General features: G+C 40.8%; 1 protein-coding gene across 2 annotated transcripts in view; it reads right to left on the bottom strand.

Moving 5' to 3' along the window:
• Nucleotides 1-900: 900 nt before the first annotated feature.
• DSCAML1 (DS cell adhesion molecule like 1) overlaps nt 901-26165 on the bottom strand; it is a 186904-nt gene continuing 161639 nt past the window's right edge. Inside the window, exons 12-33 of one of the 2 annotated variants that reach the window (XM_075840151.1) lie at nt 24090-24289; nt 23878-23974; nt 23651-23779; nt 21064-21231; nt 19775-19845; nt 19116-19356; nt 18055-18201; nt 17410-17565; nt 17111-17250; nt 15821-15974; nt 15594-15711; nt 14500-14663; nt 14254-14352; nt 13884-14072; nt 13343-13630; nt 7941-8096; nt 6028-6058; nt 5602-5720; nt 3335-3490; nt 2417-2611; nt 1672-1980; nt 901-1534 (exon numbers count right to left, since the gene is read on the bottom strand). In XM_075840151.1, the coding sequence (XP_075696266.1) occupies nt 1086-1534; nt 1672-1980; nt 2417-2611; nt 3335-3490; nt 5602-5720; nt 6028-6058; nt 7941-8096; nt 13343-13630; nt 13884-14072; nt 14254-14352; nt 14500-14663; nt 15594-15711; nt 15821-15974; nt 17111-17250; nt 17410-17565; nt 18055-18201; nt 19116-19356; nt 19775-19845; nt 21064-21231; nt 23651-23779; nt 23878-23974; nt 24090-24289 (3776 nt within the window). In that variant the 3' untranslated portion in view covers nt 901-1085. The remainder of the gene's footprint in view (nt 1535-1671; nt 1981-2416; nt 2612-3334; nt 3491-5601; nt 5721-6027; nt 6059-7940; nt 8097-13342; nt 13631-13883; nt 14073-14253; nt 14353-14499; nt 14664-15593; nt 15712-15820; nt 15975-17110; nt 17251-17409; nt 17566-18054; nt 18202-19115; nt 19357-19774; nt 19846-21063; nt 21232-23650; nt 23780-23877; nt 23975-24089; nt 24290-26165) is intronic. The other variant, XM_075840152.1, reaches the window with a different exon arrangement.

Here is a 26165-nt window from a genome sequence, read left to right as displayed (position 1 = left end):
ACTTTGAATGAAGTGGTGGTTGAGCATGCACGTTGCAGCTCCATTTAAAATCTATAGGACTGGTGGTAATAGCAGAGTGCAGCGCTTTACTGTTTCCATCAGTCCCATTGACATTGAATTGATCGGCAGGCGCTTGCTGGACCGCTGCTCCATTCAAGCTCCTCCTCACTGCAGGGGGTACAGTGAGGAGGAACGGTGGGTGCGGGGCCTCTGTTCTTGCAATTGGTGGTGGTTCTAGAAGTGGGGACCCCAGCAATCAGACAATTATCACCTATCCTGTGGATAGATGACAATTATCGATTCTTGTAAATCCCTTTACTGATCATAGGCTTACAGCTGAACACAATGGTATTTAAAGCATTTTTTTAAGATGTGTATTTGAAAAAAGAAACAAACGAAAAAATGCACCCAGCCGAAATGGTTTGTTACCCATTATAGTGATATGTTTACCTCTATTTGTTGCAATAGAAATAACATGTCTCGAGAAATCACCACCAAACACACGGCAAACTCACTTTCACCGATTGCAATAGAGCCACGTCCAACTAAATCTTCCTTAAAGTGCACCTATCCCTCACCATGAGTCAACAGTGCAATGCAATTCATAGAAATTCTTTATTGGATTGTAAACACCAGATATGGCTTTAGAAGTGGGTGACAGGTTCACTTTAAAGGTTACGTAAATACGTATGTTTCTTCAGATTCATATTAACATGCTACTGCTCTTCTTTATTCTCCAACAACCTCCACCGCACACGCACCGCACTCACTCACTCACATAACTTTGCATTCATTGTATTCTGACACTCGCTCTTACATTGTCCTCTTCACCCTTCTACAGATAAAATACAGGTTTCTTTACTTATTTTTTTTTTTTTATCCTGAAGAAGAAAATAGCTATTTTTCATACAAAAATGTGTCTTTTATCACCAAGTTTTAGTTTAAATTCTTCATTCGTCCTTTGTGTTTTTTTTTCTTTTAAATGTTTTTCAAAATATAGAAATACAGCCAAGACACTGCGGAAGGGGGAAGGGTCTTTGCAGTCTGTGAATAAGTAAGGAGGGATGTGTTTGCATGGGTAGGTGTCAGACCAAAGTGTAAGATTTGGAGTAAGCTCCAGCTCCTTGTTTTTGTGCCCGACCAGCTCCAGAGCTGCTCATTTCCAGCAAAGAGTCCCGGGAACCTCCCATTTTGCTGTGTTGGGTAGGCAGGCGATTTTCTAAAGGTCCAGCAGAAGCAGCAGGGTCAGCAGGGGCAGAGGGTGCTGTAGCTGCTGGGGCTGACGGGGCAGAGGCTGATGCCCCAGCCATGTGTAGAGTCCGTTGAGGTAAATTCACACTTGATGGAGCTTGGTGTGATAGGCCAGGTGGGGGCTTGGCACCTGGCTCCAGAGTAAGATGGCGGGAGTGATAACCCCGAGATAGATTGCGCATGGATGCCTCTCTTGGCGGCACCACAGGACAAGAGTCATGGGGGTCTGGCTTCCGAAAGTGAGGATCAGATTTCATGTACATGGGGAGGTTGCAATATTCACCTGAAATAGAGGAAAGAACAGAATAATAAGAGAATATGTTTTTATAATGAATAAAATTGAGGCAGCAGCTTTTACTATAGCACTTCTTAACCAGTATGAACGGATGTGAACTATGACATAAGTAGAGTGCAGCTTACTTTTTGCTCTGTGGGGGATGGGCACAGCCACATTCTTGGTTGGATCGCTGTCCTGTGGTTTGGGAGGGGAAGCAGTAAAGCGGCAGATGCCCGGTTCAGAGGGAGTGCTCATGGAGGTCATGCTATCTCCATTGTCATTGGTTCCAGTTGTCATTTGGTCAGAGGAACTGTCTGAGATGAAGCACTCGGTAATCTCAAACTTGGCATGTTGTAACTGCTCTTCTAGCTTGGCATGCTCATAGGCACGTGCTAGTTCTTCATACGTGGAGGATGCACTTTCTGTAGAAACCATACTGTTGCGACCCTTATCTGCAAGGAAACATAGAAATTTCAGCACACCTGTCCATAGAAATTGAAGAGCTATACTTGGCCAAGTTGTATGACAAAAGAACAAATACATTGACGCACATCTATAATAAATTAAATGTTTCACTAAAGAAAGATGTAAGATAGAATTAGATTAGAGAGGATCACAAGATTGGGTACCCAAAATGGACCCTTGTATTGAGTATATTCTACTTATAATCTAGTGTGGACTGAGCAGTCGGGCAGTGACTGAGCGCCCATGGCCAGAAGGGACCCCCAGTTAAATGAAGAACTTCTTGAAGAGGAGGTTCTACAAAAACAATTTCAAGATGTAATTGCTGCTCAAACGCAATAACCCAGTACCCAACTCACATGTATGTTAACTATAGCGAATGGTAAGTGGATTACGACCACTATTACCATAAAGGACTGAACATACCTGTGTCCTGAGAAAGACTGGCACTGTAACTATCACTCTCAGTCACAGTAATGCCATGTTGAGAACCAACAGTCCTCCAATCAGAGGTCAGAGTACGTGCTGGGGTTGAACTCTGGCACTTGGTGAGTGTCCACTGGCTTGAATATCTGTTCCTGGTACTGTGAGCAGACTTAACACTTTTCCGAGACACTGGATCTAGAGTTAAAGCAGATCAAGCATGTTATGACCAAAACAGGCCTATGTCCCCGTAACCATCATCTGTAAATGTAAACTATAGGGAAACCTTACAGCTCCGGTATCCGAGACTGACGATTTTATTAAAAGCTAGATACAAATGTATATGTCCACCTTTAAACATCATTTTAAAATGTATCTATAGAATTCATGTATATAAAAAGTTGAGTTCCTTTTTGTGCTAATCCCGAGTTACAACCTGTATTAGGGTCCAGATCTGAATTTATAATTCTGCACGCCCCTGACAGCTTAGGTGAGCCCTTCCTATACTGTACAGTGCCTGGTGTAAAGCTTATACTTCCCAGAATGCAATTAAACTAGAGCAAGCTTTGTATAGGCATTGGCCCAGCTATGAATGCTGGAAGATTTCAGCTCTGAAGCCAGCAAAATTGTGAATACAGCTCTAGAATATAATACAGGATGTAACTCAGGATGTAACTCAGCATTAGTACAATATAAATAAGTCATCAATATGTCTATTTAAAAATATAATTTATACTCTTCCCAAATGAACAGCAACGCTAGTTCAATAATTATCTACCCTTGAAAACCATTATATTGTAAACTAAGGAGCAGTACTGTAACTGTGCTCATTATATTGTGCTCCGTACATAAATAATATGAAAACAGATGAGACATTTAATACTGGTTCTGATAAAATTTTTGCCATAATTGACCACATACTTGTTCCCGGTCTAATGTCGGACATGTCAATGAGTGGTCCAGTATTTTGTATCAGTGCAGGATGATGCAAGGAAACGCCAGTGCAGAAACTTTGTGGATTTACAGTCGGACTAAATTCAGGATCTGTTATAGGCAGTGTGGCTTTATCGTCACCTGCTCAAGAGATAATAAAAGAAAAAACACCAATGTTATTATAATGTACTGCACTACGCTCACTAAGTAATGGGATTCATACATAATATTATGAAAGCTGAGATCTCTGAACAATCGGGACACTAATACAAAGGGTAATATCTGATGTCCAGGAATCAGTGGTGTAGAGAACTACTGTAAATCTACCCTGGAAACAGTCAGAAAGTTGAGAAATGCTCCTGGAGACTGTATAAATGGACACCAAAGGTAAGGGTTTGCATAATTATTGAAAGAAATTAGCAAAAAATAATGTAACCTCCTGCCATATCCAATTAAATGCAGGTTGGACCCTCTAAGGGTGACTGTTGTCCATTATGCATAGAAAGGTTAGTGACTGAACAGCAGAACTTGACCTGTGCTAGCCAGAGCGATTATCTCAGTCACCTGATATGATAGATGGATGACAGAATGGTTGGGCACTGCTATTATTGCTTGTTATTTACTATGTATGACGTTATAGTTACATTATATTAGGTTTGGTATATTGGAACAAGTAGATAACGCTAGGTATAATAATCTACCTCTATTGGACCGGACTATTTTCTATTGCACTTTACAGCTGGGTTAAACTAAATATCTTAGAAAAATTGGTAGAGACCCTAGCAGCTGGCAGGGATAATATTAATGAACGAACAGATAAATGTGCATACCACTGTGTCGTAATAGAGGCTGCCCGAGCAGTCTGCAGCTGCCGTCCATGCCTGACACACTGAGATCCTAATATACACCAGATCTCCAACGTTAGACTAACCAGCTCTGAAGAAAAATTTTAATTGAACAAACTATTGTACAACTATTTACCCTATTTACTGCAACTTGTTTCCAACTTGTTTCTAATTTAAACATTAAAAGTTATATTTTAATTAATTCTATAGCAGCTGGGAAATTTGGGACTTCTTTGTGCCTATGCACATTTATCTGTTCATTCAAACTAAATATCTTAGTACACAACAGATTGTGAAATGCAGTTATTTGGAGCTGGTTCCATTGTAATCGTTTCCACAGAAGCATTTTGGCTGTGTTCCATCCCATCCCATCGATGATCTGAACCTGTGAAGGTATTTCTCTGCCTCAATGTTAAACTAAGGTGAGAACTAGCCATAGGGTCAAGTGTCCATTCTATCTGACAAGGTAGGAGAAGAAAAAAGTTGGGTGCTGTTACGAGCAGCAGGTCTGTTCCTGCACGCTTCTCATCTCCTAGCTCTTGCAGTTGCAAAGGTGACAGGTCAGATTACCACACTGATGTGAGCCACTGAGGCTCATTTGGAGGGACGGACTGGATTGGTCTGCCTCTCCTATAAATCCCTGGATCCAGCAGTATGGTGTTGGTGATAGCTTATGCCATGGGTCTTTGCTTTGTGCTTTTCTGTATTATATGCAGATAGTGTGTTACCAGTCCAGTCTTGTATTTCCTCAGTCCTTGTTTGCTTTAGTGTTTAGTCTTGTTTAGTTGTTCAGTTTTATCCGCTCTTTATTGTTCTTTGTTCTGCTTCGCCTGCTTTTTTTTTTTACTGGGGTTTAAATCTGATTAGTTTATATTGCCTTGGTTTCTAGTGTTTTCCTGGTGTGTTAGGGATAGTGTTTGCAGATCAGGGACACCATTGGAGACAGAGAGGGTTACTGTTGTCTGTTGTTAGGGTCAATGCTTAGGGATAGACCCAGTGATAGATATAGGGTTAGCTAGAATTAGGGTCAGCTTGTTGTCATCACCCATTATCTGTCTGACATCATCATCTTGTTACAATCCCTGACTTCAATCGGTGAGTTCCTGTTTTCATGTATTCCTGTTGCCTGCTAGAATACTGTATGTCCTGGGGATAACTAAATACTGGAAGACACTGTTAGTCCCCGGGAAAAGGGATTGCTATATATATATATATATATATATATATATATATATATATAAAGTCTAGTTCTGCTGTCTTGTGGCCAGCCTGCGTCATTGCAGGTGAATGCCACCTATCCCAGGATTGGTATGTGTGGACTGGTGGTGGCATGAACATGCCCCAGACGGGAGGCTCACATGGATTATTGCAATGAAACGCTCTCTCCTGTATGTATGAGCATATTCTTACCAAGCTGTTTGACACCCTCTTTATCTTCAATGAGGAGCTGTACCCTGGGAATATCAATGTGTAATCTCGGTCCAGCAGGTGGACCCTTCACAGGTGTATCAAAGCTGCGATTATTTTTGCTAATATAAAAAAAATGTTTGAGAGTTTAGAGTCTAATGAAGACTAACATCGATAAATAAACAGGTACAGTCGCTTTCTGAAGAAGCCTTTCCATTCACACATACCATATAAGAACCATTTTACACTTTCCACACATATAGAAAACCCAAACACAATGTAGCAGGAGTATAATAATTAACATACAGAATAAGTTTCACCAAACACTTGTAATATATAGAAATAACGTAATGTGTATGGTAATAACACAGGTAAATATTTATAGTGATGGGGTAATACTTTATAACCAATGACAACAGTCATTCTTACCTGATTAGCATCTCCGCCAGACTTTTTGCATCTGTAAGAGAAATATATATTTTTTCCATACATTTTTTAGTTAAACATCATGGCAACAAAACACTGAGTGGCCAGAACTGTTAGCAGAGAAAAATTAAGTTTGTATCATAATAAAGAAAGAAGTGGATCAAGGTATAAATGGCAATATAGCTTTTGTCCATGGTGCATTGCCTGATACAGCCATGTGACAACTCGTATATTATAAAAATAACCCAAGGGGGTAATCTAGGAGGGAGAATGCCAGGGTAAATCACCCGCTCCCAGATGGTGAGAGTCGGAAGACCTGCTGGTTCATGAGACTTCAGAGAGACTTTGTTATTTTATAATCTGCACTTTGTTGCAAACCTGCAAAGGGGCCTTAGTAAATATTACCAGTGTAAAGTGCTTGACATATCACTATAACCCCAAAAGACTCTAGTATATTGAATACTCAAGTCTTGTCAATGACAATCTAAAAAAAAATCAAACCGCAAACAAAGTTTCATCGTGTAACCTATTTAGTAAATGTTCGATATATTACAGGTCGGGGATGTGGAATCTTGTGCACCTGATGGATTTGTACTCTTGTTTAGAACATAGGGCTCATTGGGTTTTTCACCACACTGGTAAGGTTGTTCACAGGTCTGAAGACCACATCGGCATACAGATAATCCACAAAGGAAAAACGACCGAAGTACTTCACAATCCTACTTTGATGAACGTGCTTCATGTTACAGAGTAGAACGAACTCCTTCATCGAGCAGATATATTCCTGATGAAGGGATTAGTTCAACCCCGTAACCCGTAGCATGTTCAATAAGGGAGGATTGTTATTGAAGTACTTTGGTGATTTAGGACTGGCAGTGCCCGCAAGTTCTGTTCTTTTTTCCTTTTGTGTATTAACTCAAGTCTAGTGCATACATTTTAGGTAATATTTAATCTGAAGAACATTTAGACTTAAAAGTATGTCTTCTGAAAGACTGGAATAATATCTCACATCTTAAAGCCAAACTCAACATGGCACATTTTTAACTACATCTTGACTTTGGATCGAGATGCCTTAAAAATTCTGCCCAACTACCCATGTGACAATAATGTTAGCTATCCATATCAGCTATGTATAAGTAACCTTAAAAATAGTATCAAACATTCTAACCAACCAAGAAGAACTGTAGATGGTCACATGACAGGGAATGTGGGAGTTCTGGTCACGAAGTCCCGGCCAATACTGTAGATGACGGAGAAACTTCATTGTTTACTTCCAGTGGATACAATTCTGTCCATGGTCATGTGATGGACACACAGGTGATGGACACACAGGTGTTGGGATCGTTTGAAGACACAGTTCTGATACACAAACTAACTAACGAGCCGTTCACCTGTGTGTCCATCACATGACCATGGACAGAATTGTATCCACTTGAAGTAAACAATGAAGGATCCTACTGGATAACAACAAGCCGTGAGGAATTAATACAGAAAGTAGATTGGAAAATCCTATAACTTTTAATTATACAAAATAAATAACATTAATTTGCTGGAACCAGACAACCTCTATAAAACTTCAGAGAAATGTTAAAGCTACACTTGTAGATGACATTCTACTGAGAAGAACAATACTGTACTGAAAAACAACCGTTCAGTGATTCATCTTCTGCCATTAAATTAAAAAAAAAGTGTTTATTCAGTCTAAAACTATATTTCTAAGCCTGCAAGTTCTACTAAGAACTAGACATTTTTTTTTAGAATGGCCTAGTTTCATTTGGTTCATAGCGTTTACGGATTCGTCCGTGGTCTTGTTGGTTGAGAATGTAGCACACAGGGTTAACGCTACTGTTCCATGCTGTCTAATTTGTACATTGAGTGTATGTATCAGGACTAGCACATAGAAGACCTCTACTCACCTCTCAACCTCTTTAGTCTCTTCTCTTTTCTCTTCTTGCGTATAATAAACAAAAGGGCTACCCCCAATGTGGCCAAGATCACAGGACAAGCGATAGAGAATAGTTTCTTCACATCATCTCCCTCACCTTGTGCTGACTTAATTGGTGGAATAGTACCTGTGGAGGAAGAATAAAAAGTTTAGCTCATCTATAATCAGGACCGGCCTTAGGGGGGTGCGACCTGTGCGTGTGCACTGGGCGCTGCACCCTCCTAGCATGTAGGGGGCGCAACTGCTCTGTCCTCTGCACTTTGTTACACACACACACACACACACACACAGGAAACAAGAGCCGAGGAGCAAAAGCAGAGGAGGAAGCCCTGCTCACAGCCCGTCCTGCAAGAAACCTGTGTCCTGTCAGCAAAGAGAGATGGTAAGGGTCTGTGTTTGTGGGTGTATATGTTCCAGTATGTGTGTGTATGTATGTCTCTATGTTAGTATGTATATATGTATGCCTCTGTGTGTGTGTGTGTGTTTAGATGTGTGTGGGTATAGTTATCACGGTGTTATCTGTGGTATTACATAGGACTGCAGGTGACATCTACTACATTATCTGCACTGTGTATATATGTAAATATGTCTTTTATGTATTTGTATACATATTTTCCGGTGTGCGTGTGTCTGTGTATATATATATATATATATATATATATATATACACACACACACACACACACACTTATGTATGTCTATATTACAGAATGTGTGTATATGTATTTGCCAGTTTGCCTAAATATGTCCCTCTATGTATGTACAGTATATATTTTCCAGTATCTGCGTGTCTATATATGTGGTTAATTTTTGGTTTATAGAGGGCAGTAATAGCGAATCCCGCACAGGGCGCCATCCAACAGAAATCCGGCCCGGTCTATAACAGTCCCAACAGCAAGGACAGTTCCTACAGCAAAACTAGGAGCGGAACCTACGCAGAGAAATTTTTGGGCTTATAAGTACTGAGCAAAATACTGACCAAAATTCTGCCGTGTGAAAGTGGCCTAATACTAAACTAAAACAAAATCATACTACAAACAACTAACAACTATAGCAAAAACACACAGTAGTTACCAAGAGATTCAGGGGTAAAAGGACATCAGGGGGCAATTATTTATGTTACATTCTAGACTCGGCTAAATATCATCACAAATATTTGGAGCACATATTGGCTTTTTCTAAATTAATATCAGTTTCTTCGAAGAAGAAAATCAAAGAAAAGTTACCTATGAAATATATATTTTTTTCTCCGTAAAATAAAACGTGTCACAAAGAAGTTTTTATAAACCTGGCCTATACAACGATTTCTAGAGATCAAAGGCTCATTGAAGTGTGAAAATGCAAGGTGTAGGATTTGTAAATGAATAGAAATTACTTATTTTACTTCAAACAGCCCTGGTTTGTTCATTTACTGCAGCGTGTTTATATAAATGAATGCCCCGAAACCTTCGGACTATATAAGGTTTGTTAAAAAGGAAAAAAAACAAAAAACTAAAAACACTGAATTTTTTCTGTATCCCATCAAAAATATAAAGACAGAGGGAAGTTAACAACGTGTCTTCACCAGTTTTCTAGATTAGATATGTCGTAAACGGCTCAAAACTATAATTTTTTTAAAACTTTTGGGCCATTGCTCTCAGCACATTTTAAAAGTGGGTGGAACTTGGATTTATGGGGCGTGGCCACTAATGGATTTGACGCATTTACTATAATTTACACCAGAAACTGCTGCAAATTTTAGCAGAAATCTACTTTCATTCAGTGGCGAACGGACAGCCAAAGATGCGACAAGTTTATTAAGAGGCATGTGCCTCTTAATAAATTTGTCGCAATTTATGCCAGCTAGATTCTTATTAAAACAGGCACAATCTTAATAAGTCTACCCCATAATGGGGATGGCATCAAACAGATAGCAAAGGAAAAGTGAAGTAGTTGCTCATAGGAGCCAGTCAGATTCAAGCTCTCATTTTCCAGAAGCACTTTAGAAAATGAGAGCTCAAATCTTATTGGTTGCAATGGGCTTTTCATTTGCAACTTTTTTTTAGGAGATCTGTTCCAATGACAATGTAACTTAACTATTCATTCTTATAGTTTGGGTAGCTAGTGCCCAATTTAAAGAAGACCTGTCACTCTCCTGCCATTTCTATTTCTAGTAAATACTTATTTTCCCCATAAAATAACAATTCTGAAATATAATTTTTAGAGCTCTACTCTTGTGCTACTCCTCTGATATTTATTATAGAAATGTATGAATATATTGACAACTGGGTGTTACCTTTCCCCTTGTCAAAGGGGCGTGTTCCTACACAGTCTGGCACAGGCAGCACTGATTGGACAGTATCAGTCTGTGTAGGGACACACCCCCAACTGGTAACACCCAGTTGTCAATTTTTTAATACATTTCTAGGAGGAATAACAGAGGAATGGCAAAACACAGAGTTCTAAGAAAATATGTTCCGGAATTGTTATATTAAGGGGAATACAATTATTTACTAAAACAGACATGTGAGTATAGGTGACAGGTCCTCTTTAAGTCAGATACCTCAATTACAGGGAATTGCTCATAACAGACAACTCCTTTAGCATGGTAGCCACTCCAGAGAAACCGTGGCAAGGCAGACATTTCTCCTGCAGAGGGCACTGCATGGGGAAATGTAGTATCACCTGGTGGCCATTCATCTAATTCCACCACAGGGAGAACTTGTTAGCAGCTCTGGCTAATAGTGGGGGGATCCCCCTCTATGACATTCATAATTCATCAGGTCTGCAAGCTGTGCCTATCCAGCTGTTAAAAAACTAAAACTTCATGAATGATCTGACTGATCAGTCTGCGTATTCATTAGGACAAAGTGACATTATGTCTTTGTGCTTTTTTATATTATACATACCTGAAAATATTTTACAGTTGTTGCAAGGTATGGAGAGAAGATATATATATTTATGTGTAGGTGTATAAAGGATGAGTAACTGGCGACCGAAAACGCTTCTCCATAATCTCCAAAATGGCTGACAATGGTTTCTACTTCCTGTTACTCATTACAGAATCAAGAGCAGCTCTGAAGCACAAACTGCTGGCCCTAACAAATTAAATACTGTGCGACTAAAAGAAGGGGTACATTTCAGAGAAAGTGTAAGATTAAGGATTTGGGTGGACATGTGCTTCAATACAGATGTAGAAATCCTTATTATGACTGATAAGTTCTCATGCTGCAGCAAGTTATCACTTAAGCCAACCACACGTATTTATAGACTTCCATGAGCGAGGACAAGGAATAGGATCAACAGAAAATTGCAACTGTGGGGTTCAAGTACAGCAATGATTATATTAAAAAATGATATTTTTACAGAAGTATGACTGATTTGAAGTAAAAGAGAAAAAAAAAAAGTGTTGTTTGAGCACCATCAAACCTTTTTCCCCCATTGCCACAACTCCTAAGTGTCCTTGTTATAGAATAACAACCGTAAAGGTGTTGTCCACTACCGGACAACTGATGAACTATCCACCGGATAGGTCCTCAGTATATGATCTGTGGGGGTCCGACACCCAGACCCTGCACCGATCAGCTGGTCCGGTGCCTCCAGGTGCATCCATGCTGGAAGCACTTGGCTCCAGTCACAGAATAGTGGCCGAGCTTCAGTACTGCAGCTCTGCTCCTATTCAAGTGAATAGGAGCAGAGCTGCAGTACGGCCGCTATGCAATGCACAGGGGCAAGTGATGCCATCTCCGTACACTGCATACTGTGCAATGACATCCAGTTCCCGCAGGCCACTGGACCAGCTGATCGTGTGGGGTCCGGGTGTCCCCACAGATCACATACTGATGACCTATCCGGTGGATAGGACATCAGTTGTCCGGTAGTGGACAACCCCTTTAACTTTTCACCAAAATCCCTCTATCCCTGAAATACACATCTGTTTTGGAACGGATCAATTGATTTGCATTAATAAATGTTCTGTATTTCTACTTTATTTAATTTTTGCTGTGTATATATATCTAATATTATGTGGTACTTCTACCATTGTACGTCTTGAGACTGAGATAGTCTGAAACGGATTGGGTGCCAACCACATAATGCCTGGAAACCCCCTACAAAGACTAACTGTCAGACAGTGTATCCATAGCAACCGGAGTGTTTGAAATGATTGTCCCCTGTAGATAACGTTGGACCGGCGCTGCATTGACAGCACAAAACGGGAGCAGCCGTCTGGCAACAGAGAGCCATGCCAGTGTCCATCTCAGCCTTTTATTTATCAAAAAGACTAGAGAGAGGTTTACATGGGGTGCCAAGTGATCATCTCAACACATTTACTAAGGCCATGTGCACATGCAGCAGATCAGCTGCAGATTTTCAGTGTGGAATCTGCACTGAAAGTTCGCAACTTAAAGGGAACCTGTCACCAGCATTTCACCTATTAAACCAGCAATAGCTGGTGGAAGTGGGTGAAAAATCATTTTTATGTAACCTATAATTATCTCCTAAGTAGATCTGTACCTTTAGTAGTCAGTTTCTTAGTGTTCCTGTTCTATATGCTAATGAGCATAAGAGTCATTCGAAAAGTGTCATATTGTTATTCCTCAAGCCTTTCCGAGTTAACCCCGCCTCCTTACCTTTGATTGACAGCTCCTCACCTCCCCCCAGCACACGCGAAATCCCGCAATTGCGCATCGATGTCCTGTTCTAGTGCGTGCGGGACACCATAGCGGCCTATTGGCAGTAACTAGATTTGAGGCTCGTACAAATATGCGCTCTATATCAGACAAGATTTCGGTATTCAGGTCGGGCCAGTTTTAGGTGGTGGGCGGACATAAGAAGAGAAACAAAGGAGACTGACGGATTATTACCATAAAAGGCGCAAAATGTTTGCGGACCGTTATTTACGGTCGGAGGAGGAGCTTAGGAGCGGGGATAAACTTGTGACAGCAGCGGCCAGCAAGGGGTGAGGAGAGTTCAGTAGGTGAAATGCTGGTGATCGGTTCCCTTTAAGGAAAGTACACTGCATGTGAATAGGGAATAACCAAACCCCATACACACCATATAGAAAAAACTAAGAAACGGAAACATACTGTAGTCTAAATGATATGTCCTAGTATATTCATGCACTTATTTTCCTAGATTTATTCTCTATTGTGATCTGATTCATAAGTGTATGATATAAACAGACAAAAAACTATAGTACAGCCAAACACGTCATAAATAATCGCTAAATCTTCGATGCAAGTTTAAAGCTTAGTATTATGTTTTCAGAACATTGGATTATATCATCCTATTGATAGACTGAAAAAATGTAATCATTCGGCAATAAAAAAAAACCAAAAACATCTCACATAGTATGCCACGCCTCACATACGTATATGATGACAACATACTTACTCCCATCATAGTCCAGTGTTGCAAATTGTGAGGTCTCATTTCCACACCCAGCACTGTTACAGGCCCTCATCTTCAGCTCATACCAGGTGGCCTCACGAAGGTCTGTCAGGAAGACGTCACTTGTCATATTAGCCCTTAGGCTCTGCCATTGCCAGTTATTGCGTGGACGGTACTCTAGGATTACAGAAGTAATGGGACATCCTCCACTATTCCAACCATGGAGGTTCAGCCGGGCATGAGTCGAGTTCACGTGCGTGAAAAGGGGCTGGTCTTTGTTAAAAGATGGTTCTGTAAAATATTACAATTATCACCGTGATCAGTTATAACAGAAGAAAGAAGGATCAAATAAGGGCCAACAATTGTTTTTACTAAAAAGCTTTATATTAAATGTGTTCTGCTAATTTCAAAGTGGTGAAGGGCAAAATATGTGACGTTAGAATGTCCTAAAAATAGAGACTTAGCAAAAGGAGATTATCAAAAATTATCTAGTAGAGGCAAAGGGGTAGAAATGGAAATTTTACAATAGTAAGGAAGGTCATACCTCTTCCATGAGTCTTGGCCTCGATGATTTCGCTGATTCTTCCAGCGCCGACACTGTTCTTGGCTGCCAGCTTGACTTTGTACCAAGTTCCGCATCGTAAATTCTCCAAGCGGAAGGATCGCTCAGAGGAACTGATAAAAACATCTCTCCACTCTTCACCATTATCTACAGAGTACTGCAGGACGAAACCTAAGGGGTGAAAAAGAGGACACAGAAATTTCTATAATGCGATAGCTTAGTAAAGCAGGGGAAATATGGCAATATGGAGTCTGACCAGTACGGGTAGCTCTTAGGGGTCTTGAAATACAGACGGACATGAAATCTTGAATAGATTGATACTGCATATGGAAACCGGAAATATGAAAGGTACCTCTTATAGAGCTTCCACCATTATCTCCTGGGATCCAGGCCAATGTTATAGAAGAAGCTGAAGATTTAGACACGGTGAGACGAGGCTGGTCAGGAGGGACTTTAGAAGACAAGAAATAAGACAATAAGTCATAATAATGCATTAGAACCCTTTACAAGACAGTTACTGGACTACTTTGCTCTTCCTTTTTCTTGTAGTCCTCAAAACTATTCATAGATGAACTTCTAGACCTTGACTGCATCTTACCTTGTACAAGGAGATTAACAATTATGGTGTCAAAACCCAAAGTGTTAGTGGCTGTACAGGTGTAGTATCCAGAATCTTCTGCTTTGACAGAACGCAGTGTGAGAGTGCCATTCGTGTGAATTACTCTATGCCCATCTAGTGCCACTGGAATAGCAGAGTCCTCACTATGGTAGGAAAGAAAGAGATTGCATTGTGCCTTCACGACAAGCTCCGAATTGCTAGAATTGTCAATCATCTCTAACAATAATATTTCCAAGGGTTTTAGGTCATAAATAAAACCCGACTGAATGGTTTTTAATACAGGTCACACATGAAGACTATATGCCTTGTCCTTACTGCGGGACTGTTGGAGGTCATCAATATCTGACACAAAGGTGCAAAGTATTAGCAATGGTCAAGAACCAGTGTTAGATAAGGCCTCATTCAGGCGGCTGCGTTCGGTCAGACAGTGTGTCGGCCATATTTCCCGGACTGAACGCAGTTCAGGGAGCCGGACTCCTAACATCATAGTTATCTACGATGCGAGGGGTTCCTGCCTCCCTGCAGAAATAATGTCCCATACTGTAATCATGTTTTCAGTACGGGACAGTAATCCCCCCGGGAGGCAGGAACCCCTCGCATCGTAGATAACTATGATGCTAGGTGTCCGGCTCCCTAAACGGTGTTCGGTCCGGAAAATACTGCCGACATACGGTCCGTATCTCACGGATTGAATGCAGCCGCCTGAATGAGGCCTAAGAACATTTCTTAAATCTTGATTGTTCCATGGTAGAAACCCTTACATGAAATAATGTTCCTTGAGTTTAAACAAGCGTTTGACCCGATAAAGACCTGTTGACCAAGATGGCCATGACATTGAAGTACATCTCCACCATAGTCTTCAAACCGCTGGGCGAAGAGGACATATACGCATTGTGTAGTCAACACTGTCATACTTGTAGACCCCTGTATTGTCATTAAAGAAATGTTGTACCAATAAAGAGGACCACTCAGGTTTTGTTATCTAGATGTCCGAGTGAACATAATGAGGTTTATTTATCTTCAATAATATTCTATATTCTTAAAAAAAAAAACGGACGATAACTCTACAGTACCTGTCTTTAGTCCATTTAATAGCTGGAGCTGGCTCCCCTACCGAGCTGCATGGCAAGCGGACATCCTTCATCCAAGGAGTACTCACTGTACCACCAAATGATATAATTTTGGCTGGAGCTGTGGAAGAATATATATTTTTCGGTACTATAGTCAGAGCAAACCTAACATGAATATACTCCGTTCCATATTTCATGATTTTGCAAAAGTACATAAAATCAGTCCATACCTTTTCCTGCAGGCTCAATCATCACCCTTTCACTCACATTGCCGCGCCCCGCGGATGTCACTGCCGCTACCCAGAGCATGTACTGCTGCCCTCGAAGAAGGTGCATAATACGGTAATGCAGAAATTCAGGACTGGTCTCGTACTCACTAGGGGCCTGCAAAATACAACCGAAAAGAAAATCAGTTCAGGTACAAATCACAACGCCAAGGAACAAACAGCAGAATATTTGGACAGCAAAGAGTTAACATGTTCTTTTCATACAATGTGGTTTTAGGAATTGCATATAAGCAAATTATTTTACCTCGTACCTAATTAACTCTAATTAGCTGCCGCTTTTTAGCCAGCAGCATCATCTTTTCCATCTAGAGACTGAGGGGGAAAAACTTCAAAAGAGTAAAAACTTCAAAGATTTCCATTTTATTCAGATGAATCTTCCTCCCTTAGAGAGAGTAATAGATGGCAGGGGGGTGGCATGGAAAACGGAGCTGCTGAAAACAGTAGTAGTGGAACCTGAAGGGATGGCTCAGAGCATGTGAGAGAATGGTTATTGCCACTGTCTCTATAGACAAGACAGAAAGCCGACTAGCTGATTATAGATGAAAGGGGTTGTATGAGGAACATGGCTGCTTTCCTCCAGAAATAGCGCCACTCTTCTTTATGGGCGGTGTCTGGTATTGCAGCTCAACTCTGTTCACTTGAGGCTTACCTGCAGTACCAGACACAGCCATCGGACAAGCGTGCTGTTTCCAGAAGAAAGCAGCCATTTTTTTCTAACCTTATAAAACCCCTTTAACTGTTCATATTATGTTACCAAATCGATTTTCCTTCGACCAACTGAATAGACACATGATGACTGTACAACATGACAAAAGAAGTCTAAGGGCTTTTGCACACGAGCGAGTGGCACTCGGGCCGTTTTTCGCGGCATCCGAGTGGCACTCGATAGTTTTCACGGCCCATTGAAGTCAGTGGGTGAATCAGGTCCGCGAAAACGGACCCAACTCTCCGATCCGTCGAAAGATAAAACATGTCCCATCTTTCCATGGATCATAGACGAGACTCAGTCGTGTGCAAGAGCCGTAAAAACAAAAAGTGCTTCACATACTAACACTTTTAATTTTAGTGTAGCATTTGCTTTGAACCCGAGCGACCAACTCGTAAATAGGTTTTATCTAACCCGAGTTTTAGAAAGCGCAACAGTTGAGTCGTCTGAACCAAATATCGTATGAGAGACATGGATATAGCGTTTTACTATTCAACAAATGGAATATCTTGGTTGTTGATACTTACAGGCTGACCCGATCCAGGGACTGAGCAGAAAATGGTATATTTGCGAATAATGCCATTTGGCTTTGTTGGAGGTAGCCAGGAAACCACAACACTGCTGGATGAGGCTGGCACGGCTTTAATTCCTGCAGGGGGTCCTGGGACTGAATCAAGCACAAAACAGAAGTGATTAGCAGCGTACATACAGGTTATACACACGATCCACTTACAGCAAACTCTATTAACCAGTCATTGTCCAAGTAATGATCTAATACAGTAACAGGCGTTGGTGAAGCCCTGTCCTCAGGCGTCACAGTACTCACTGTCCTCCTTGGTTTGCAAGTACAACACACTGCTGCGTACTCCATCCCCTGCTTGAGTGTAAGCCAGGACTTGCACACTATAATTGGTGAATTTCTCAAGTGATTTCAGCTCCACACGTTCCCGTGGGGTGGTGATATTCTGCATTTCTCCCCATTCTGCAGACAAAAGACATAGGATACACAGTATATGAGAACAACATATATTAAACTTTGCAATTTCCACTATATTCTGCAGACCAAGGCTGTACAGCGGCCCTGTAAATTGCTTACACCCGCATGTCGTAAAAGCCTAAAGTCTATGCACCTGCTTATATTAAAGTCTATGTATGCATCGTGCCCATTGACTGGCAGTACAGGTGGGTACAGCGGATAAACGATACACAGAACCTCCATACAGCTACTTATTCCGAATGAAAATATACCTTCTATTAGATGTAGTAAGGATTCATAGAAAGTAGCATTTGAATATGAATATAATGAAAAGTGACGAACACCTCCACTATATCCCACGCCACATACTCTATAACAAAGCGCTACTGCTCCATATCAAGCACCAATGCAATCTTCTTAGTCCTAAATTCAACTTCTCCATATTTCTTTTATAAAACAAAAAAAACTGTTCCCATCGCCATATTTAAAACTTACCACCATCCGGGTAGAGTGACCAGTAGATGACTCTGTAACCCTTAAGGACCCCATTGAGAGAACTTCGAGGTGGCTCAGACCAAGAAATTACCGCCACGTCAGATGTAATGGAAAGAGCTCGAACGTTCTCTGGAGGCTGACTTGGCACTGTGGGTGATATACAGTGGATTGTAGTACAGAAATGTATGGTGATACACAAACAAATGCATTTATGATTACAATATGGTAAGATACTATATATTTTTTAGATATATATACACACACACACACACACATATATTATATATACAGTATATACACATACTTTCAAGAATAACAGTCACAATAACCTGATGCTATTATACACAGTCTTCCAGTTCGTACTTAAACGGCAGGGAGTACACTGATAATAATTTTTGGCCCCCGCATAACCCCTTTAATTGACATCAAGTACACATTTGGAAAATGGTAGGAATATAAATACAAAGCATTGCAGAAACATTTTAATATATATGGTGAATAAGCTTTATCTAAACAAGACTGAATATTCTTACATTTACAAAGTCCATTAAAATAAGGAATCATGAGAAATGTTGTTCAGAGGAGTAGAACCGAGAATTCTTTAGTCCCTTTATATGGTAAATTTATCCAGACTACGGGTGGGAGACGCCTTTTAAACAAGCTGCATCCAGAATGGTCTAAAAAGTTAATGCTGCACAGAAAACTTGAGATAAAGCATAGACAGAGGTAAATCATAAAATTCTTTCTGTCTGAGGCCACCACTAGGGGGAGCTAAGGAGATTTCTGCATTTGTTATAAAGTTCAATGCATAAGCAGTAGGCGATAAGCTCCTAAACTCCCCCAAAGTATGCTTCTAGGTTATTGCTTGTTGGTGTGAAGGTTATTCTAGCTGAGACACATCACCTCTAGATGTATGTTTAAATTAAATGAGCATGTAGGCATCCCATGGAAAATACCTGTACTCTGTTTATATAAAGTATTAGGAAACAGCACCAGGTAGAGTACCAGGTGCAACTCAAATAAAGTAAAAACAAGTACACAGAGAATAATGTTGGACTCACCATCCTCTAAGGTAGTAGCATTGATCTCAGTGGAAGAAGGTCCAGTTCCTGCTCTATTAAACGCTTGTACAACTACTCCATATTGGGCAAACTTCTTCATGTTGTCCAAAGTGTACACCTCCCCATCACCTGTAGCTTTCATCTCCACAATACTATATTGGCCATTACTACCTGGCCCATTTTCACGATATCCAATCTGATACCCACGTATAACGCCATTCTGTAGTTCCTTTCTTGGTGCCTAAGAAGTTATATTTAATCAAACATATTTCAAGGCCAATGAAAAGAAAAAAAATACAGGAATGCAGCGAACTGATCCCTCATACTCATAGGAGGGTTTTTTATTCATCTATATAGGTACTGGACACTGTACAATAAAATCAGGTCGCCCAATAGGAAAGGTCAGGTAAATCATGAAAATGTAAAAAAACCTACAGTTTAAAAATAATTAAACCATATAAATTTGAGCATATTGTGCAACAATAATCTTAGCGCAATATCTGAACGTGATAGTAGGACAATGTTAAATGTGAGCAATGGACAAGGAACCTGAGATTTAGAGACAGTACCAGAATAAACTTAAACAAGTGAGATAAATCCTAGTTGGTAGGGCAAAATCTATTCCATATGCAATAAGAAGGCCCCTCAATCCTCCCTACCTTCCAGGTAACTTGGATACTCTGCGATGTCAAAGGCTGCAGTGTTACATCCATGGGTGGTCCATCAGGAGCTGTGGAAATCAGAAACATAGCGAAGTCATCACCATCAGTATCTTCAGATCGCTTCAGTCACTTTAATACGCTACATAATAGTTCTCTGACACTCGGCACACTCAATTCTGATTTGGTTGAACACAAAGGTTACATAGTTACATAACTAGTACGGTTAAAACAAGACCTATGTCCATCAAGCCCAACCAAGGTTGAGTAATATATCTCATCCAGGTAAAGTTCATTTTACATCACGCTGGGGAGATCCGCAAGTACATTTTAGGGGATGTTTCTCCCATCCTTTGTGTTGAGATCCGCTCTTCCTTTTTATTATAAAGATGTGCAGAAGAGCATGTCTCCCCAAAATCACGTGAATGGGGCATAATCTATTTTGGAATATGTGTTAAGAATTCGTTTAGGGACTAGGGGTGGCCATTAGGAATTAGAGGTCCAGATTGGAGAGCAAACCTAGAGTAGTTTAAGAAGAGGAAAAGGTGGTTGCAAAATATTCTGTATTGTTTTGGCTTTATTGGGTGCAGGGTTGGACTGGCCCACCAGTGTAGAAGATGATCCTCAGGTTTGCCCAGACTCCGATATAATAATGGTCTTCAAAAGGTCACTAAAGGCCCTTTTACACCGGCCAATTATCGGGCAATCGAGGGTTCACAGAACGATCGTTCCGGATCATTGCCGTGTGTAAACAAGAAAACTCGTTCATCGGCTGATCGTATCGTTTATGCAGCAGAAAATATTATCGTTGTCGGCAGCACCTCGCTGTGTAAATAGAAAGACGTAATGCCGACATGATAGAAATGTATGGGGACGAGCGATTGTAGTAACAATCCCAATATATTACTGATCATAGCTCCTTGTGAAAGGAGCAAACAAACGAGCGCCGATTAACGAGCCCTCTCGCTGATCGGTGCTCGTTTACACGGCCCTGGTCGGTCTGTTTAAGAGGAGCCTTAGAAGACTTGACACTAGGGTCTATATTTTATGAAATACTTTATATATAGCATATTAGATCTTATTCATGTACATGGAAAGATTACATTGCAATTAATAGTGGACGTGCACATGTTCTGTATAGATGTAGATTGAGGCCTCAGTGGGGCCCAAGACCCCTAGTCTTGGGCCCTATTTTTTTCCATGACATTGCTGCTATTAGCTGCCCATTTTTGGATGCATAACTTTTTTTTCGTTTTCCCAAAATATCATACTTTTCAGCGTTCACTCGCCTGCTTCTTCAGTACTGATTGTTAACTCTTTACTTGGTTCACTACGCCCGATCTTATTAAAAGAATACATTCGAATACTGTAAACCGATGCTGGGTGCAGATCAACAATGTTAGCCTGGTTGATGATCGGGGAGATATTTCGAGTAGATTGCTTAAAATCCCAGGTGTCTAGAGGAAAACAAAACGATTGTTAGCAAAACGTTAAAATTATAATACATACGTCTTTACGTTCTTTTAGAAACAGAACTCTTCCAGTGTCTAGGGGAAAGAAAGACGCCATTCTGTGTACACTTCGCCTTAACCCCTTAAGGACACGCCCAATTTTGGCCTTGAAGACAGAAGAATTTTTTTATATTTCCCTCTTTGAATCCCGACGCTCATAACTTTTTTATTTTTCATACGACGTAGTTGTATCACTTTGTGTTTTGCGAGACGAGTTGTACTTTATGTAGGTACCGTTTTTTGGTACGGATACATTATCGTTTAATTTATATACATTTTTATTTTTTGGTCGAAAATGCAGAAAAAAAAGCAGTTCCGCTGCAGTTTTAATATTTCTAAAATACCAAATATGTCTATATTATTTCATGTTTTGGGACTTCTATTTTAAAAAGCTTATTTATTGTAGAAATGTGTATTTGTGTATTTTTTTTAGTATTTTTTTTTTATTGAACACTTTTTTTAAATTAATTGAACTTTTTTAGCCATTTTTAATTTTGATTTCGATTTTTTAACTGTAATGTACTGGCATATATCTACACGGATTTTCTGTGACGCGATCAAAGGGCAGACCCCCCTTCTCTTATTTACTTTGAATGCCGCGATCAGCTTTGATTGCGACATTCAAGGGGTTAACGGCGGAGAGAAGAGGTTTCTCTTCTCTCCGCCGTTAGAGCGGGGCTGTGGCTGTGTATTACAGCCGTTGCCCCGCTCCTGATCGTGCGCAGACACTGGCTGTCACACAGGACGAGAATGCTCGTCCTAATGCGTGAAGTACCCGCCACTCAGGACGAGTATTCATGTCCCGTGTCGGCAACTACTTAAAGGGGTTGTCCAGCCCAAAAAATGGTTGGTCTATCCTCAGGATCTTATCAGTCGGGCTCCATCTCCTGGCACCCCCGCCGATCAGCTGTTTTGAAGGGACAGCAGCACTGGTACGAGCGCTGCTTCCCCTTCATTTCCTTTACTGGTCAAACTGTATCACTGACAAACTTGTAGCGGCGTTTGAAGGGAAAGGGAGAAGGCTGTAATACTGCAAACCGCCACTACAAGTGTGTCAGTGATTCACAGTGTGAGCAGTAAAGGAAATGAAAGGGAAGCAGCTCGTACGAACGCTGCGGCCCTTCAAAACAGCTGATCGGAAAGGGTATCGGGAGTTGCACCCCGGCCGATCAGATATTGAAGACCTATCCTAAGGATAGGCCATCAATTTTTTAGCTAATGGACAACCTCTTTAAGAGAGAGGACAACATGATGCATGTACAGATGTAGCCAAGTTTATCTTGACTGATAACTTGCTGCAGCGTTAGATCACACAACAAAAGACATTGATAAAGTCACGTTTTTTCACACTGTGTATTTAATGCGTTGAAAGTCAAGCTAAAGATGGCTACACCTGTATGTGAGACATATTCTGTACATGAGGACCACTGCTGCGGCCGCCATTTAAGGGTATAAATATTTAGAAGATTAATATAAAATAAAAATGTACTGGTTCCTGCTAAAATTTGTACTTTGCATTAATACCGTAATTGCTCAGCGCAGGAGACGTGTAGGCTGCACTTGTATGTAATATATTATTACAGTTATCTGTAATAATATATTAACTTCCGCATCTCATACACTGCAGACAAAAATGTCTCCTCCAAGGAATAACAGCCACACGGAAGTCACATTACATGGATAATAAACACAGTTATGCGATAGTACAGGCATAATAAACTGATGTCACAATACAGGCATAATAGTGATACCTCTGTACAGGTCAAATAAAGATAGTGATGTCATAATTTGTGTGTAATAACTAAAGTGAGGTTAACAGCACAATAATAATAGTCAGAGTGATGTCACAGAACAGTATTCATGGTTACCGTGTATCACAATATAGGGATAACTCTCAATGTATATGTCACAAAACAGGAACAACAAACAGTGATGTCACAGTACAAATAGCATAATAAACACTGAAATCATAGGAAAGGTTTATTGCACAAAGTGATGTCACAGTATGGGAATAATGTGAAGAGTGATGCTACAGAACAGGGATAATGTCACAGAACAGGAACAATAAACAGTGATGTCACAGCTAAAGTCTAAGGACCGCAGTGATGTCACAGCACAGGGATAAACAGGGCCAAAAACATAGTGATCGAGCTAAAAGATACTGCATACAGTAATGTCATAGTACAGGGTTAATAAATAGTGATGTCACAGTACAGAGATAATAAACTCTGGTATTCCCCTTTGTGGCAGAGTGGCCGTTGGGCCCATTCACGCCCTGGAGCCCAGATGTGGCAGCAAACGCTGCACCCCCTATATTTACGCACCTGAAGGGAAATCTTAAAATACACCAAAAACTGATCCCTACCTGATTTATTTTTGTATTCAATATCAAATGCAGTAATGATGCTGTTTCCATCAAACCTCTGTGTCCAGCGTAGGTTCATGCTGCGAGCTTTAACTTCTCGGATTTCCAGTTCAGGTGGGTCTGGAGGTTCTGCCAAATTTATGATTCAAGAAAGTCAGGAAAGTCAATAAATCCCCCCCCACCCCCCCAAAAAAAATCTATAATGGGGTGTCAATATGTGACTTTACCTTGCACAGTGAGCTGAATGAGGCCCCTGTCCTCTCCGTACGAATTTATGGCATGGCATGAAAAAAACACAGAGTCCCCACGCTCAGCTGGCTTAAGCTGGGAGAACAAGTGTAACCATTAGAACAAGATATTCTTACAATTTATTTCGTTATTACGGATTTGATTAGTTCGAATGACTTTAAAATCAGCTCAACTTGACTTCCATTCTCACCGTCAGAGTTGAGATAACTTCATCTCCACTGTCTTTGGTGGCAATCACATAGCGCAGGTTCCGGTCCGGATCTATTACGGTGTCCCCTTTTTCCCAGCGGATAATAATGGGGCGCTCTCCTCGTGCCGTGCAGTTTAGACCTTTTGTCTGACCTTTGATTGCGATGGTGGTGTTGGGGTGAGAGGTAATGGTGGCAGGAACTAAGGGAAAAAAAAAAAAAAAAAAGCATGGGAGGATTAGGCAGAATGCCATAAGAGAAACAGATTGGTTTGTTGGAATAGCGCTCAGCTCATATGGTGCCAATGTTTTATGAAGGACACAGGGCTCTGCAGAAGACATGTCTAATCCTACATAGGCGAATAATAATAATAGTCACTGAACAGAACTCCTATATACAGTGCTCTGCACATCAGATGTACTGTCTTGTACTGCACGCATTCTGAGATCTCTCCACCTGAGGGCACTGCCCCCTCCCTTCAGTGATATTACAGGCTCAGGTCGCGCTGCAGAAGCAGACGGAGGCCGCGGGCAGCCGAGCTAGATCTCGCTGCGCTTGTAAAGCCGTCTCCAGTGAAGTGGCAGAGAGACACGCTCCACATCATTTCAATTTGTAGTATGGCCGAAGAGAGGGGGAGAAAGATAGAAAGAGTAGGGTGGGGGGAGAGAGCAATGGGAGAGAAAGATGAAGGAAAGGGTGGAGTGATGGAGGCATGCAAAGAAAAACAGGCAGAAAGAAAAAGGAATAAATTAAAAAAGATGTAGCAGTGATGGGAGCGAAGGGCACTAATAAGAAAGGGTCGTATTACAGATCTGTACAAGCACAGAGATGTAATATGGCACCCCAAAAAATCTAGGAGCCCAAAATGAATCTTTATAAGCCCCTAAAGTCATACAGAAGTTATTGCTACGGAATCGATGAGAAAAAAAATGGCGGCATGCTCCATCAGATGCTGTACAGGATGGCAATGGTTTTAGAGTAAAACAGGTTCGGAATATGGTGTGGAGGAACCCTGCGGCGAAACGCGGAGTACTTACGACTCTAATACAGAACCATAGGTACTCCATGTGCCACTGTACAGACTGTCATATCAACACCATACAACCACACGGTCATAAAAATATATAGTGTCGCTCCAACTTCAATTTGGTCTCAGCCCTGCAACCTACAGAATACACGAAAAACGTCTCACTTTGTAACTATTTGTGGTCGTATATTTCAGACTCGGACATTTTCCAAGACCAAGTTGAAATCAGCCAAACTCCATATCATTCATCGTATTTCTTATTTAGTCAGTAAAGTGGCACATGAAAAAAATAAAGTATTGAATCATTATACCCCTCACTAATATCGGCAGGTTCACACCTGCATTGCTCTTTCCGTTGTTCTACTCCATCAAAGGAGCAGAACAACAAAAATAACGACGGACAGATCTAATGGAACCCATTGACTTTAATGGGTTTCATCAGGGTGTCTGTGGTTTTACCAAATCAATAGCGCAAAACGCTGAACTATTGTTTCCGGTATTTTTGGACGGATCTGTGATGGAGGCTCCTAACAAATCCTCCAAAGCAGGTGTGAATAGGCCCTAATATATTAATTGTACCATATAGTCTTGTAAGTGCATATCTGCATTTTTAAAATGAATTTAAGATATTATTATGAGTATTATTCTACATCAATTGAGAAAAAGAGACAAATCAAAGAGGTTTTTTCTCAATAACAATGATGGCATATCAATAAAAAACAAAATTGGTAAGACGCCCCCTCAGCTAATTTCTAACACAGTGATACTCCCGCTAAGGGGCAGAAAACCCCCAAATATAAATCCTTACAGTTTTTACAACTAAAGAAACAGATTTAGGCCTCACAACTTTCAAGTATCACAAAGAGGGACAACCGATGCGTCGCAGCAAATTATTTTCTTTTAGCCATGCTTCTAATCTCACCCAATCTCCGCCCATACACACCCGTTTCAGTCCGCACAGTATCATGCTCCATAGTGCCTCCCATACAGTACTGTACCAAATAGTTGCCCTCACACAGTATAATGCCCCCATAGCTGCCATCATACAGTA

The sequence above is a fragment of the Rhinoderma darwinii genome, chromosome 10 (genome assembly GCF_050947455.1).
Source record: "Rhinoderma darwinii isolate aRhiDar2 chromosome 10, aRhiDar2.hap1, whole genome shotgun sequence".
Lineage (NCBI taxonomy): Eukaryota > Metazoa > Chordata > Amphibia > Anura > Rhinodermatidae > Rhinoderma > Rhinoderma darwinii.
This window is presented reverse-complemented; position numbering and strand designations above follow the sequence as displayed.